Consider the following 13,375-nt stretch of genomic DNA (forward strand, 5'->3'; position numbering starts at 1 on the left):
ATGTGGCAAAGCAAATAAAAAATTCTTTGTTTTTAAAAGAGTATAATTTACCTTTAGACAATAATAATAGTTATAAAAAGAAAAGGAAAGAAAGAGAAAAGTGTCCCAGCTGGCATAATTTTTTGTTTTTGTTTTTTTTTAATTGAAAAAAATGAAGTCAATTGAGTTAAACAATTATAAGGTCCAAAACACGTGCCGTGAGAAAAATCCTCAAAAGTTTTCCCTTATCTCTTGGTTTTTCTTGTATCTTTTTATTATTGAAAACTCCCCACAAACGAGGGTTAGTAGGACTGCTAGTCGTCGTAACCAAGAGAGCTCAAGTTGAGGGAGAGATTGAGGGATGGAGGAGTCATGGAAAGGGCATGTACTCCTAGTTCCATATCCAGGCCAAGGCCATATAAATCCCATGATGCAATTCTCAAGGCGTTTGATCTCCAAAGGGCTCAAAGCCACTCTTGTAAACTCCATTTTCATTGCCAAGTCTATGAAGCTCGGCTCCTCAATCGGCCCTGTCCATCTTGATGTAATTTCTGACGGTTTTGATGAGGAAGGCTTTCCAACAGGTGGTTCTAGTGAACTCTATCTCGAAAAGCTAGAGGCAGCAGGTTCAAAAACCCTATCTGAACTTATTGTCAAGTATCGAAGCACACCATACCCTATTGATTGTGTCATCTATGAGCCTTTCTTGCATTGGGTCTTGGATGTTGCTAAGGATTTCGGGGTCATGGGAGCTGCCTTTTTCACTCAACCTTGTGTTGTTGATTATATTTATTACAACATTCAGCATGGATTGCTGAGTTTGCCAATTACTTCAGCACCTGTTTCCATTCCTGGATTGCCTCTTCTTGAGCCTCGAGACATGCCATCCTTTATCAACGTCCCTGGCTCGTATCCTGCTTACTTCAAGATGTTGCTGGACCAGTTTTCCAATACAGACAAAGTTGATTACATTCTTATCAACACTTTCTACAAGCTAGAGGCTGAGGTAAATTATATATGTTCTACATGGTTCAATTGTAGCAAGCTCTCTTTAATGCTTCCATTCTTTTCTTTTCTACAGATGGGGGACTTCCCAAAGTTTATAGAGTAAAAAAGTAAACCCTCTTTATATTTTTATTTTAATTGAAGTATTAAGATATTCTAAACATCATAAATCAATTATGGTTGGTGCGAATCATATCTTATAAAAGGCACAAACCATTTCAGAAATAAAACCAAAGCTAAGCCTGTTATGGATAGAAAAGCTCCTGACCCACCCCTAATTCTTAAGCTATAGGCCTAGGCCTACAAGCCCATTAAAATGTATATATATTTATGTGCCGCTGCTATAGCATTTAAGATTGGTTGGAAATGTGTTTTTTAAAATATTTTTTATTTAAAAATATATTAAAATAATATTTTTTTAATTTTTAAAATTATTTTTTATATCAACACAATAAAAATATTCGAATATTAAAAAAAATAAATTTTACTCTGTTTAGAACATAGTATAATTCTGGTGCAGTAAATCGTTCCATATGTATAAAACTATCAAGTGTTGGAGATTAGTCTGTAACTGGCATATGGTTCAAGAAACTAAATCATATTCTGTGTTTTCTCTGGACAGGCAGTGGATACAATATCAAAAGTCTGCCCAACATTGACAATTGGACCAACAGTTCCATCAAGATACTTGGACAAGCGTATTGAAGACGATGATTACTATAATCTTGATCTCTTTACATTACACGCATCTATTTCCACCAATTGGATCAGCAATAAACCGCCAAGGTCAGTTGTATATGTGGCCTTTGGTAGCATTTCTAACCTATGTGAGAAGCAAATTGAAGAACTTTCTTGGGGCTTAAAGAATAGTAATTACTATTTCTTGTGGGTAATAAGGGAATCTGGGCAAATCAATCTCCCCAAAACATTTATGGAAGACTTAGGTGAAAAGGGTTGTGTGGTGGGGTGGAGTCCTCAAGTTAGGATGCTAGCAAACGAAGCTGTGGGATGTTTTCTTACACATTGCGGTTGGAACTCAACAATTGAGGCATTGAGTCTTGGCATGCCAATGGTGGCAATGCCACAGTGGACTGACCAGCCACCAAACGCCAAGCTGGTAGAGGATGCTTGGAAGGTGGGAATTAGAGTTAAGGTTGATGAGGAAGGAATTGTGCCAAGAGATGAGATTGAGTGTTGTATCAAGGAAGTGATGGAGGGAGAGAAGGGCGAAGAGATGAAAAAGAATGCTAAGAAATGGAGAGAGTTAGCTATTGAGGCTGTTAGTGAAGGTGGTTCTTCCGACAAGAACATTGATGAATTGGTATCTAAGATTATAAAATTCAAGAATTGAATTGCAGCTTATACTGTATCAAACATGAAACTGGGACAAAGCCACAGACACAATCCACATCTGTTGAGAGAGGACCCTGTTTTTCTGTATCCTTCCTCCTCTGGACTGTGATGTGCATGCTGATTTTCTTGGGATTTCCCGTCTTCTTGTCTCAAAATTTTTCATGTTTACTTGAATTTTCATATTTAATTATGTTTTATTAAGAAAACTAGATAGATAAATAAAAAATGAATATTATATATTATTCAATAAATAGTGTTTGTCATTTGCTTGTTCTAATCTCTTGGTTCAGATTATGGATGTTATATATAGATTTTAAATTGTGTTTAGTTAGTATTTTAAAATATAAATGATAGATATAAAATAGATAAAACTGTGGTTGGTTAAATATATAAAAATAAAACAAATTTCTCTCTAAAACATTTTTAAAGTGAATTTTTTATTTTTCAAAATACAAGCTCAATATTATCTTGTTTTTCGTATGGATATAATAATTAAATGTATGTAACCTTTGCTAGGGGGGGAAAAAACATAAAGGTTTTTCAAGAGAATCATAGCAGGCCAACAGGCCAACCTTCAGACTATGGAGTAATAATGGCTGTCAACAATTAGTAGGTGATTGGTGGTATGAATTAGGGATAAAGAGATTTTTTTTATATAGTTTTATATTTCAGTTTTGTAATTGATAATATTGATAATTATTAGAGGTTTATCTGATTATTAATTTTAAAATTTGTGATAATAAGTCCTGGAAAATGCAAGTTATTCCAATACCCACACCCACATGAATTAAAAAAAAAAAAAGCTGCAAAGGAAATGGCTCTGGGCCGTTTTCAGACCAAAATACCGAGCAAACAATTCAAGGTTTGATCATGTTCGTTAATTAAGTTATCTAAGTCATCATCGTTGCCCCAAATAATGGAGCTTTCTCTGCATTTGAAATTTTACAGGACACTAATTAGAGGGATAAACTACAATCAACTTGTAAGGGCAAATGTATGTGCATGGCACAATCAACCTGTAATTAGAGGGATGGTGTTCTTCTGAAATTAACAATTTTTTTGTTTTCTTTTCCACTAATCCATGGCATATACGAAGATTCCTTTCGATTGCTTCCACCTCATGACCTTAGCAATAGCAATGATGCAACTTCACATTAGAAGCAAAGGGCAGCCACACATTTCTTCTCCTTGGTCAAACAAAATAATAAATACGTAAGAAGTTCATTCCTTGATCTCTCCTGATGTTGATACCCATCGCTTTCCTTGTCTCAGTTTCTTCTGTTTTTATTTCTTAGTTGAAAAGCATGGATCAAGATAATGTTTTTTCAACCCTTTTTTCAATTCAAAAAGCAAAAGCAGAGGCTGAGATAAAGTGGCCCGTAAAAGCTTGAATAACCCCTCGTTTGCTTCCTTAAAGCCTTTACCTTCATATTTTATTTCTTTAACGTATGATCCCAGTTTTTATCCTTTGTCTAGCACCAACTAAACAATATAACAGCAGGAAAAAACTAAATTGTTTATTACCATCCAAGATATCCAGACTAGTCCTCTAGGTGGTGCTTGCTTCAACCACACAATTCAAACAAGCACTTCATTGCTTGCCAATCGAAGAGGGTTCTTTATTTTTTTTAATCCGGTTTGTACGAATTCTATAAATCATATAATTATCCTGCTAAAAATGCGCGATCAAGATGACAAGAATGTGATTCTTTAATACTTGCAATTAGTCCTCTTATATTAATCACAACATAAATTTAATTTGTTTAAGAATGTTAATTAGTTTAACACGAATGAATATAGTACTTCTCGTCTCCAAAAACAATTCACTTTCCTATTTACATATGAAATAATATTTGTCATAAAATCACCAAATATAAGAATGGGATACTAGTAGATTTGATTGGGAAATCAACCTAACTCAAGGCTTGGTTTGAAAGGGTTTACCAAGATCAAACTAATTTTTTTTTAAATATGAAATAACATTATTTTTTTAAAAAAAAGAGATTTTTTCACTGCAACAACATTATTTGTTTTTGTTCCTTTTAATTATATGAGGAAAAAAAGACTATAAAAAATCAAATTTAATTAAAAAAATAACTTACTAAACTTGTAAAGCGAAGCAACTTGAATTGTCTTTGACAAACCCGTAAACCATGTTAACCTTATATAAAAACAAAATTAAATGAAATAAATTACAAGTTAAATTCTCAACAATCTTAATTTTAAAAAATAAAATAAATAAGAATAAAATTGAACAAAATATCATGAAAAAATTTAAAAACAAACAAAAAGAAAAACATTATTAATTACTATTGTAATCCACAATGTAATGGGTGTTGAGTGAATAATGATTTTCCCTGCATCTTTTAATTTTTTTTACTTCATAAAATTTAATAGCAAGGGTTTTCTTTAAAATCATTTTTTAATAATATAAAAAAATAAACTATAAAAAAATTCAATTCAAAAAACCAACCAAATCCATAAACTAAAACAACCTGGATTACCATGACAAACTCGTTAACCTAGAAAAAATACAAAAAAAATAAAAATTAAATTTTTAATTATTTTAATATTAAAAAAATAAAATTTTCAAAAAATCATAAAAAACAAAAAAAAACTATGTGTTTAAAAAAAATAACTTACAAAAATACTATATTTTTTCAAGAAAAACTGCAATACTTTCCCCAACTTTCTTAACTTTTCTTATAATTAATTCACGGTTGATGTATCACATATGTTATCCCGTGAACCAATTATTAAAAGATAGTTATGTTAATTAGTATGCTTGCTTAACCAGATACTTTAGTTGTTAAATGGGGACCCAAACATGTAGTCATCATTATGGATTGAAGCTTCCCTATTCCTTTTCCATTGAAATGAAAATTTTCTTTGAATATTCATTCGCTTATAGAAAGGGAGTTTTTTTAGCATGGTAAAAATAATTGATAAAATAATACAATACAAAAAATATTTTAAAAAAATAATATAATATAATGAGTCATATATATCATATGCGAATCACAAGTAGTATTTATATTTTTTTAAAATTACAAAATTGTTAGATAGAAAATTCAATAAAAAGATAGGTAAGAGAGGACAGAGAAAAAGAAAAAACATTAGGAAGACACACTAAAATTTCAATTATATACGAATATTATTAGTACTATTAAAAATATATCAAAAAAAAAAATTCAACGACATCAAAAAAGATCATCAACATTAACTAGAGGGAGTCACAAAAACTATTTAAAGTTAAACAAGCCCCAACACCATTAGTGTTATTAGATTTGTTTTGTCGAGATCTTTTATATAATATTAGTGATATCATCGTTAAAGCTTTAATGTGTCTTCTAAATTGTTTTATTCTTTATTTATTTTTTCTCACTCATCTCTCCTTGTAATTTGTGAAGGAGGGAGAAAAAAATTTAAAAAAATTGAAGATATATAAAAGCTTTGATGACTGCACCACCAATATTATAAAAAAATAATTCGAAATAATGAACCCCAACAATACCAAAACAATATCACAAACAGTGAACGGAGTGTATTATATAAGCCATCTAAAAGTGTTAGAGGTCACTTATTATTAGGCTACTCGTGTTATCCATTTCGATTAATGTTAATGATTTTTGTAGTGTTTTTAAATTTGTCTCGTTGAAATCTTTTCATCAGTACCATTATTTTCATTATTAAAGTTATAATATGCTTCTAGATTTATTTATTTTTTGTTCTTTTATTTTTTTCTTTCTTTTATTTTTTTTATTAAATTCATATCCAATCATTTTATAATTTAAGAGAGTTGCAAATAATTCTGGTTGCTCACAAGTAACAAATATTATTTACAATTCTATAAACCGCACTTATCTGAAAGGCAAATAATAGAAAGGCAAGGACCCAAGTGATGGGACTCTGCTACATACGGCTGGTCAGCTTTCGGCCCATGAATCTCATCGGTCTCTCTCATCTCCCTCATCTTCATTAAAAGGTCTCACATTCCAACGACACCGTCTCCTTATCCCTCTCCCTGTCCCTCTCATCTCTTGCGGGCTTGTGTCCTTCTCCTTCCTCTCTCTACCGGAGTCCTCTGTCAACTCATCCATGTATAGGGTTTTGATTCCTTGGCCTTTTTTGGTCACCAACTGGTCGTATGTATAGACGTACTAAACTGGGCCCCCATTTTTGTGTCTGTATGAAGCTTTACCTACCATCACCTTTGTCAAAACCAAGACAATCTCAGTTTATCTTTTCTTTTTGTATTCATAATGCGTTTCATAACATAAAAGATATTAATGTTAACTATGAGATTAAATTTCGACAGCAAATTTAAACATAATTTTAAACAAAAAACCTCAAACTAAAGAGTATTTTTTCTTACGCTTAAATTAAGTAAATGCAAACTCCACTATTACATGTCCTAACATTAAAAAATGTTATGGTATCTATACATTCTGTAGATGGAACGAGCGTTACCATTTGATAAATAATCTCTTCCGACAATATAGTCCTTCCTAGATTATCCCTCTGTTTACCATATCTCGATGTGATACAAACCAAAATCTTTCCTTACTGTTTTTAAATCACACGTAATACCTTTCTACTTTTATATATACATATGTGGAAGAGGTGTGTTTGGACTGTGGTTTTCTGTGGCAGGAAGCTAATGGTAGACTAATTTTTACCTACTTGAACTCTCTTTTTTATTCCTTTATGCAGGAACAAAAAGTACCGACCACAACAATTTATGTCATAGTAGTAATATATTTATTTGTAATTTCTGCATAATTCTTATATATATGTTTAGATCAAGTTTTATAAACTGAAGCTACATTTTTTTCCGTAAATATTAGAAATCCCATGTATCCGAATTAGAATGTTCACCAAAAAAATTATGTCACACTTCTCCTCCTTAAATGCAAACTCATGATGAAATTTCAGACAATTTGTACCCTTTCTAAGCCGATGAGAAAATTTGACACGAGCTTTAGAACGATTATGATGATAAGAATGCAAGAAAACAGTTAGGTTTTGGATATAATTTCACTCTAAAATAAGATTTGGATGTAGCTTATGAGATATGCATAGAAATTAAAGAGATTTTTGGATGTAGCTCATGAGATATGTGTAGAGATTGAAGAGATCCAAATTAGAGAAGCATACAATGTAGGAACCATCAATGAAAGTTCTCAAATAAAGTTGATCCGTCACTTGCTGGCTTGATAGTGATTTAACCTTGAGATTCCAATTATGTGATTGGTGGAATAATATTTATGGGAATTTTTTTGTTTTTCTTTGCTTTCAAAATGGATAATAAGCAAATTGCCGACTGATTATCCAAACTGCCTTGATCGATCGGGGATTTAAACCGTATTTTCTTTCTGGCATGGCCGGTCCTCAACAAGCTCTATCAAAGCAAATATAGAGAGGCGCCTTCCACCATTTCCATTTATGGTTTTTCACTAGCCAAAATCATTCGAAGACTAATGTTAGATTTACCAATTAGTCTTCTCGAAATATTTTATGCCCTAAATAGAAATCTCATACACTAAACGAGTGAGTCTCACTGATGGATCCAAATATTTTATTCCTCTCTAGCTAACTAAGCAAAATTCTAGGAGTATAAACGAAAGTTAAAAAATGGGAATTCAAGAGGAGGTTAATATTTAGGATATTAATTTCTAATAAACGTACCAATTTTGATTTAAAATCCTTTAGTTTAGGTTTTGATAAACTTATTTAAATATTAATGGTTATTAAACTCGAAAGAAGATGGGAATCCAATAGTTCATTAGATAGTTATTAAAAGTGGTTCAGCTTTACAAGTTGATTTGACTATGAGTTCAAAACTTATCTTGAATTAACTTATATTTCGAATCATTTTATATATTGATTTGACTAAATCTTGAGAAGTACTCTTGAAATATAATCTCGAATTAAGTTATATTTGATGGAGTTAACTCTAAAAATTAAAAAAAAAATCTATCCAAATTAATCCCATGATCATCATATTAACTTAATATTGTGGTAACTCAAGCTCTAAACTGAATCAAACACGTCTAAATTTGTTAAAAAGAAAAAACTCAAAAGTCCAAATAAATAATAAGGGAGTCGTGCCTCATTTGTGCCTCTTGTTTTAGGCACACGTCTCTTCTATGCTCTCTGCTTTGTTCCTCCCTGTCCACTTATTCCTGTGCCAACACTTTACCCGTTTTAGCTCCTTCTCTGTTCCTTTCTGTCTCTATCAGCGCACTATACTATTAAAAAAAAACCCACTTCTTCTATGAGCAAATTTCATTTCTTTTATGCCCACATGATCAAGAAGGCATCATTCAGGTTCTCTCTGTTTTTTTTTTTTGTTTGGAAAAAAAATATTGGGTATGTAAGTTTTAAGTGAATTCTTTGGCTTAAAGATTAACCTTTGAATGAAAAGTCTTTAAGATTGTGGGGTAATTTTTATTTTTTTTCAGGTGCTTTGGCGATACAGTGATAATGTATATATAAGTATTATACTGTAAAACTTTGCAGAAGATCAGCAAATCTTCCAGCTTTTAAAGGTATGATATATTACTTGGTTACTATTTTAGTTCTGCTTGGTTGCTAAGGAAATTCTAGGAAAAGAAAATGAAGAAGCAATAGTAGAAGACTCTGAAGTTCATTTCTTATTGCTTTAATGGTTTCTGTTTTTTTTTTTTCTATGTATAATGCTTGATCTTTCTGTCCAGATATTTTTTTATTTCAATTTATTTTTGTTCTGTGTATAAGAAAATGCAATTTTTAGTATTTTTTCTTCTTCTTATTTTGTGCTTTTTGTGAGAGCTGGTGTGCTTTAAAGCAGGGTTGAATGGACGCTGGTTTTTCTTATTTTCTGCTTTTTGTGAGAGCTGGAGTGCTTTAAAGCAGGGTTGAATGGACGCTGAAAAGGTTTGGACTTTTTATTAAAAGAATTATGTTATTTTAATCATTTTTAATATATGCTGCTTTCTTTATTCTTTTTACCTTTATTTTATAATCATGTTTATTCTTTATTCTATTATTTTCTGCAACTGATTCTTTTTCCTTTCGATAACATACCTTAAACTTTTGATTTGTATATTGTTTAGTTTGGCGTTCTTTGTCAAGCAATCTTGGGCCAATTGTTCGATGTATGACACCACCTTCAAACGAAACTTAGGCATTCTATGTATTTGGATTAGTTTCATACATGACTGTAATAGGATTAATATTTACTGTAAATGGCGATCCCTTCTCTCTTGGTTTTTTTTTTATTATTGATTTTATGGACCCTTTTTCTGCATTTTCGTTTAATTTGTTTTTGTTGTCCACCAACAATTATACATTGCTTGATTGTTTAATTTAATTTCATGCAGATCTTCTAGCAAGACTTTACTTTTACACAGCAGAAACCACAGATAACTTATGGCTTCACCGGATATCGATTCGTCTTGGCTCTGTGCTGCTACTGAATCTTTTGGTGGATGTTTCAATGCACAGATTGAGGAGGTCAAATCAACCAATGTCTTAAATGTGCTGGAAGCTCCCACATCTTCTGTGTATGATACCCGTAACATCCCCAAGCCGCCACCTTATCCTAATACAACATGTAAAACAACCAGCCATTGTAAGAGGATCTCAGCGAGTTGCTCTGTTCCAAAGGAAACAAAAGATACATGGGACAGGCTATTCAAGGAAGCATACGGTTCAGATGTCTACATTATCACAGAGAGCAACTCGTATGTTCCAGCTCATTGCAATGTTTTGGTGAGTTAATTAGACTTCTATTTACTTGGAAGTATCATTGTTTTCATCAAAGATGCCTGCTTGAGGAAAGGAATTTTATTTCATATATCGAAATGTAAAAGATAAAATAGGTGTTTGCCATCTTCTTTAAACCTGATGCATTCATTAAGGCGTTTCAATATTGTTGCCTCTAGAATATAAAAAGATGTGTTTTTGATAAATGGAGACAGAGGGGCAGTATAATGACAAAATTCGTAATCTTTATCTTGAATAAACACCTGGAGTTGATTTATAATCACTAAGAAATTTAGGTTCAATGTGATGGCTGGGTTTAATTTCTGTAACTTTTCCTTTTGCAGAGTATTGTGTCGCCCGTGCTTGGGACTATCCTGCAGCAATCAAAAGTTAAAAATGGAATTAGATACATCAGCATTCTTGGTGTACCTTGTGAAGCTGTCCATGTGTTCATTCGGTTTTTGTACTCGTCCTGGTATCTTCAAATATCCTTTTCCATATATTCTTCATCAATAACTTTCTCTGGGACCGTATCACTGATGTAACAGCGAATGTTATGTAATCTTGTTATTTATTTTTTGGAACAGATTCAAATAGAAATGCTTCCCTTTCTGGTTTTTCATAGTTTTAAGGTTCTCTGATTTAAATAAAGATATCCATTCTTGATATTCCAATGCAGCTATGAAGAGGATGAGATGAAAAAGTTTGTTCTCCATCTGTTGGTGTTATCACACTCATACTCTGTCCCGTCACTGAAAAGAGTTTGTATAGACCTTCTGGAGCAGGATTTTCTGACTAGAGAAAATGTGATAGACGTGCTTCAGTTAGCAAGGAGCTGCGATGCGCCACGACTCTCCTTAATTTGTCTTCGAATGGTTGTGAAGGACTTGAAATCTGTATCATCAACTAAAGGTTGGAAAGTTATGAGGCGAGCTAACCCTGCCCTTGAACAAGAGCTTGTAGAATCTGTTGTCGAAGCAGATTCGGTAAGTCAATTCCTGATCCTTGTATTGAACAATAATATAGAATATGCAGCAAGTTATTTTAAGCACGCGGAGAATTACAAGCAGTTCAAGTTGTTTTCACTTGTTTAGACCATAGATGACATGCTACAAGCAAGCACATGAAAGGTTTTTCATTCTTTTATTTCTATGATTCCAATTCAAGGTGGGGAAGTAGCAACTAGTGGATCTTCACATGCCTAATTTAACCATTAAAACTGGAATCCTGTAAATTCAGCTTTTTGGGAAACATGGGCAGTAGCCACGTTGTATATGGTGGATGTCACCTTGAGAAGAAGTTGTCTAAGAAAAAAAAATGCTTCAAAGTGGAATTTCTTCCGGTTCCAGTCAGGAAAAGGCTTTTCATCTTAGTCTGCAGTAGTGGTTGAGTCTAGCAGCTTCTTTCGCAGTGGAATAATTATGTGTTTATGGATGAGTCGAGGAACATGTTCCCCGCAGTGAAATGTCTACTTGGTAGTCTTGACATCAGTCTCCCACCCTTGTATTTTTTGAAGCCTAAATAAAATTCGATTATGCTTTTGAAATGATATTTACTATCATGAATTAACACTAGTAATCAGTTGGTCTTGCTGTTTATGGACCCCTTCTTTCTTCATTTTCTTTTCCTCAAATCAATGCCCATATACAAAGTCGTGATTCATAATGTGTGATCCAAATTTTACATTATCCAGTACAAGCTGTAATATTTTTTTTAGTTCAACTTCACAAAATGGAATCTGAGTTTCACTTATTTTCAGAGAAAACAAGAGAGGCTGAGGAAAATAGAAGAGAGAAAAGTATACTTGCAACTGTACGAGGCAATGGAGGCCCTTCTTCACATATGCAGGGATGGGTGTAGGACAATTGGACCTAGTGGCAAAATGCTAAAAGGAAGCCATGTTGCCTGCAACTTTCCTGCCTGCAAAGGACTTGAGTCCTTAGTTCGTCATTTCTCCAAATGCAAGTCTCGGGTCCCAGGTGGTTGCATTCACTGCAAACGCATGTGGCAGCTTCTCGAACTGCATTCTCGTATGTGCGATGAGCCTGATTCCTGCAAAGTTCCGCTTTGCAGGTGAGAATGAAACTTGCATGTATCATTTGCCTCCATGCCTTTATTTTCAGGGTTTCAAAATCCATTTAAGTGAGCATGAAACTTGAACAAAAGGAAATACTAGAAGCCAAAACAAGACAGTTTTCAAAAGACATTTACACTTGCCGGAATGCTATTTTGCTTATTAAAGAATTTGAATATCCAAATATGTCCTTCAATGTGGAATTATGTTAAGAATTTTTTTAAAGCATGGAGATAGATGAAAAATAGTTTACAAGCTTTTTGTCAGATATGCGTTGTGTTTGTGTAAAAGTACAAATGAGGCTCATTTGTTTTGATTAACTTTTTTTTTCTAGATTCATTACCATACTGAAGATTGCATTAAAGCTCCTTTGTTGACATTGATATTCCCATGAATTCTTTTCACGGATTCTTCTTTCTACTTGTTCCGTTGGGGTGATGGGAGCATCATATGATAACCTACTTGCTTGATTTGAGCAGCTGATATGTTCAATCAGCTCCTCAAATCAAGCATTGATATGCATGCTGCAGTATCTTGATAGTGTTCTCTTTCCTTGTTGATAGGCATTTCAAGGAAAAAATGCAGCAGCAAACAAAGAAAGAAGAAGCTAAGTGGAAGCTGCTGGTCAGCAAAGTAATAGCAGCGAAGAACGCCTTGGGGCCATTCTCAGCTCGGCGTATAGATTTATTCTGACCCCGTTACTTCTTTTAACCTTGTATCTTCATGCCATCAACACACCCAGGCCATTGTTTTGTATAATGTAATGGCAACCGTAAGATGGAAACAATAATCGGCAAAGTGGTTCGACAATGTTTCTTGTACAAACTTTGTATCTTCATTGCACTTTGCTCGAAGTCCTTTCTCTTCGTATGATTAAAATAACGAGGGAAGAGGAAATATTAACGTTAAATTTACCAGAGGGGCTAAATCATAATATATTTTTTGAAATATTAAGTACTAAATTAAATTGAGTTTAAACTATAGGGACTAAACAAATGTAATTTACTCTTGTTCGTTTTACCTTGGGTTCAAAAAAAAAAATTCATCCACTTTAAATTATTTATTATTGATGAATTTTGTTATAGAAGTATAATTATAAAACTGGGATTAGCATATATAATTAAAGATTAAAAAAACGAATAATCAAAAAGATTGAATGGAAATATTTCGATTTTACTTGGTTTTGAAGATTTCAATTAGATTTATAAACCCAAT

At 32.8% G+C, this 13,375-nt stretch overlaps 2 protein-coding genes across 5 annotated transcripts; both read left to right on the plus strand.

Moving 5' to 3' along the window:
* The first annotated feature begins 176 nt into the window (after positions 1–176).
* LOC105141937 (UDP-glycosyltransferase 74F2-like) lies at positions 177–2,563 on the plus strand. Its single transcript, XM_011049341.1, has 2 exons — positions 177–985; positions 1,607–2,563. The coding sequence occupies exons 1-2, from the start codon at positions 341–343 to the stop codon at positions 2,333–2,335; spliced, it is 1,374 nt and encodes a 457-aa protein (XP_011047643.1). The 5' UTR covers positions 177–340; the 3' UTR covers positions 2,336–2,563.
* A 5,860-nt stretch (positions 2,564–8,423) lies between these two features.
* On the plus strand, positions 8,424–13,014 carry LOC105141938 (BTB/POZ and TAZ domain-containing protein 3-like). Of its 4 annotated transcripts, XM_011049346.1 has the most exons (8): positions 8,424–8,667; positions 8,802–8,888; positions 9,435–9,562; positions 9,702–10,092; positions 10,431–10,561; positions 10,766–11,072; positions 11,846–12,159; positions 12,724–13,014. In XM_011049346.1, the coding sequence occupies exons 4-8, from the start codon at positions 9,751–9,753 to the stop codon at positions 12,851–12,853; spliced, it is 1,224 nt and encodes a 407-aa protein (XP_011047648.1). In that variant the 5' UTR covers positions 8,424–8,667; positions 8,802–8,888; positions 9,435–9,562; positions 9,702–9,750; the 3' UTR covers positions 12,854–13,014. The 4 variants fall into 4 exon arrangements, with proteins under 4 accessions (XP_011047648.1, XP_011047645.1, XP_011047644.1 ...); XM_011049343.1 differs by lacking the exon at positions 9,435–9,562 and having other exon boundaries at positions 8,425–8,713; XM_011049342.1 differs by lacking the exon at positions 9,435–9,562 and having other exon boundaries at positions 8,425–8,667.
* Positions 13,015–13,375: the final 361 nt, after the last annotated feature.

The sequence above is a fragment of the Populus euphratica genome, unplaced genomic scaffold, assembly GCF_000495115.2.
Source record: "Populus euphratica unplaced genomic scaffold, PopEup_1.0 scaffold197.1, whole genome shotgun sequence".
Taxonomy (NCBI): Eukaryota; Viridiplantae; Streptophyta; class Magnoliopsida; order Malpighiales; family Salicaceae; genus Populus; species Populus euphratica.

What these genes read in the sequence shown, in the direction of transcription:
- LOC105141937 (XM_011049341.1), top strand. Translation starts at nt 341, where the DNA reads ATGGAGGAGTCATGGAAAGGGCATGTACTCCTAGTTCCATATCCAGGC. An exon ending in TCTACAAGCTAGAGGCTGAG is followed by an intron (nt 986 to 1,606) that starts GTAAATTATATA and finishes TTCTCTGGACAG; the next exon opens with GCAGTGGATACAATATCAAA.
- LOC105141938 (XM_011049346.1), top strand. Translation starts at nt 9,751, where the DNA reads ATGGCTTCACCGGATATCGATTCGTCTTGGCTCTGTGCTGCTACTGAA. An exon ending in CGGTTTTTGTACTCGTCCTG is followed by an intron (nt 10,562 to 10,765) that starts GTATCTTCAAAT and finishes ATTCCAATGCAG; the next exon opens with CTATGAAGAGGATGAGATGA. An exon ending in CTGTTGTCGAAGCAGATTCG is followed by an intron (nt 11,073 to 11,845) that starts GTAAGTCAATTC and finishes ACTTATTTTCAG; the next exon opens with AGAAAACAAGAGAGGCTGAG.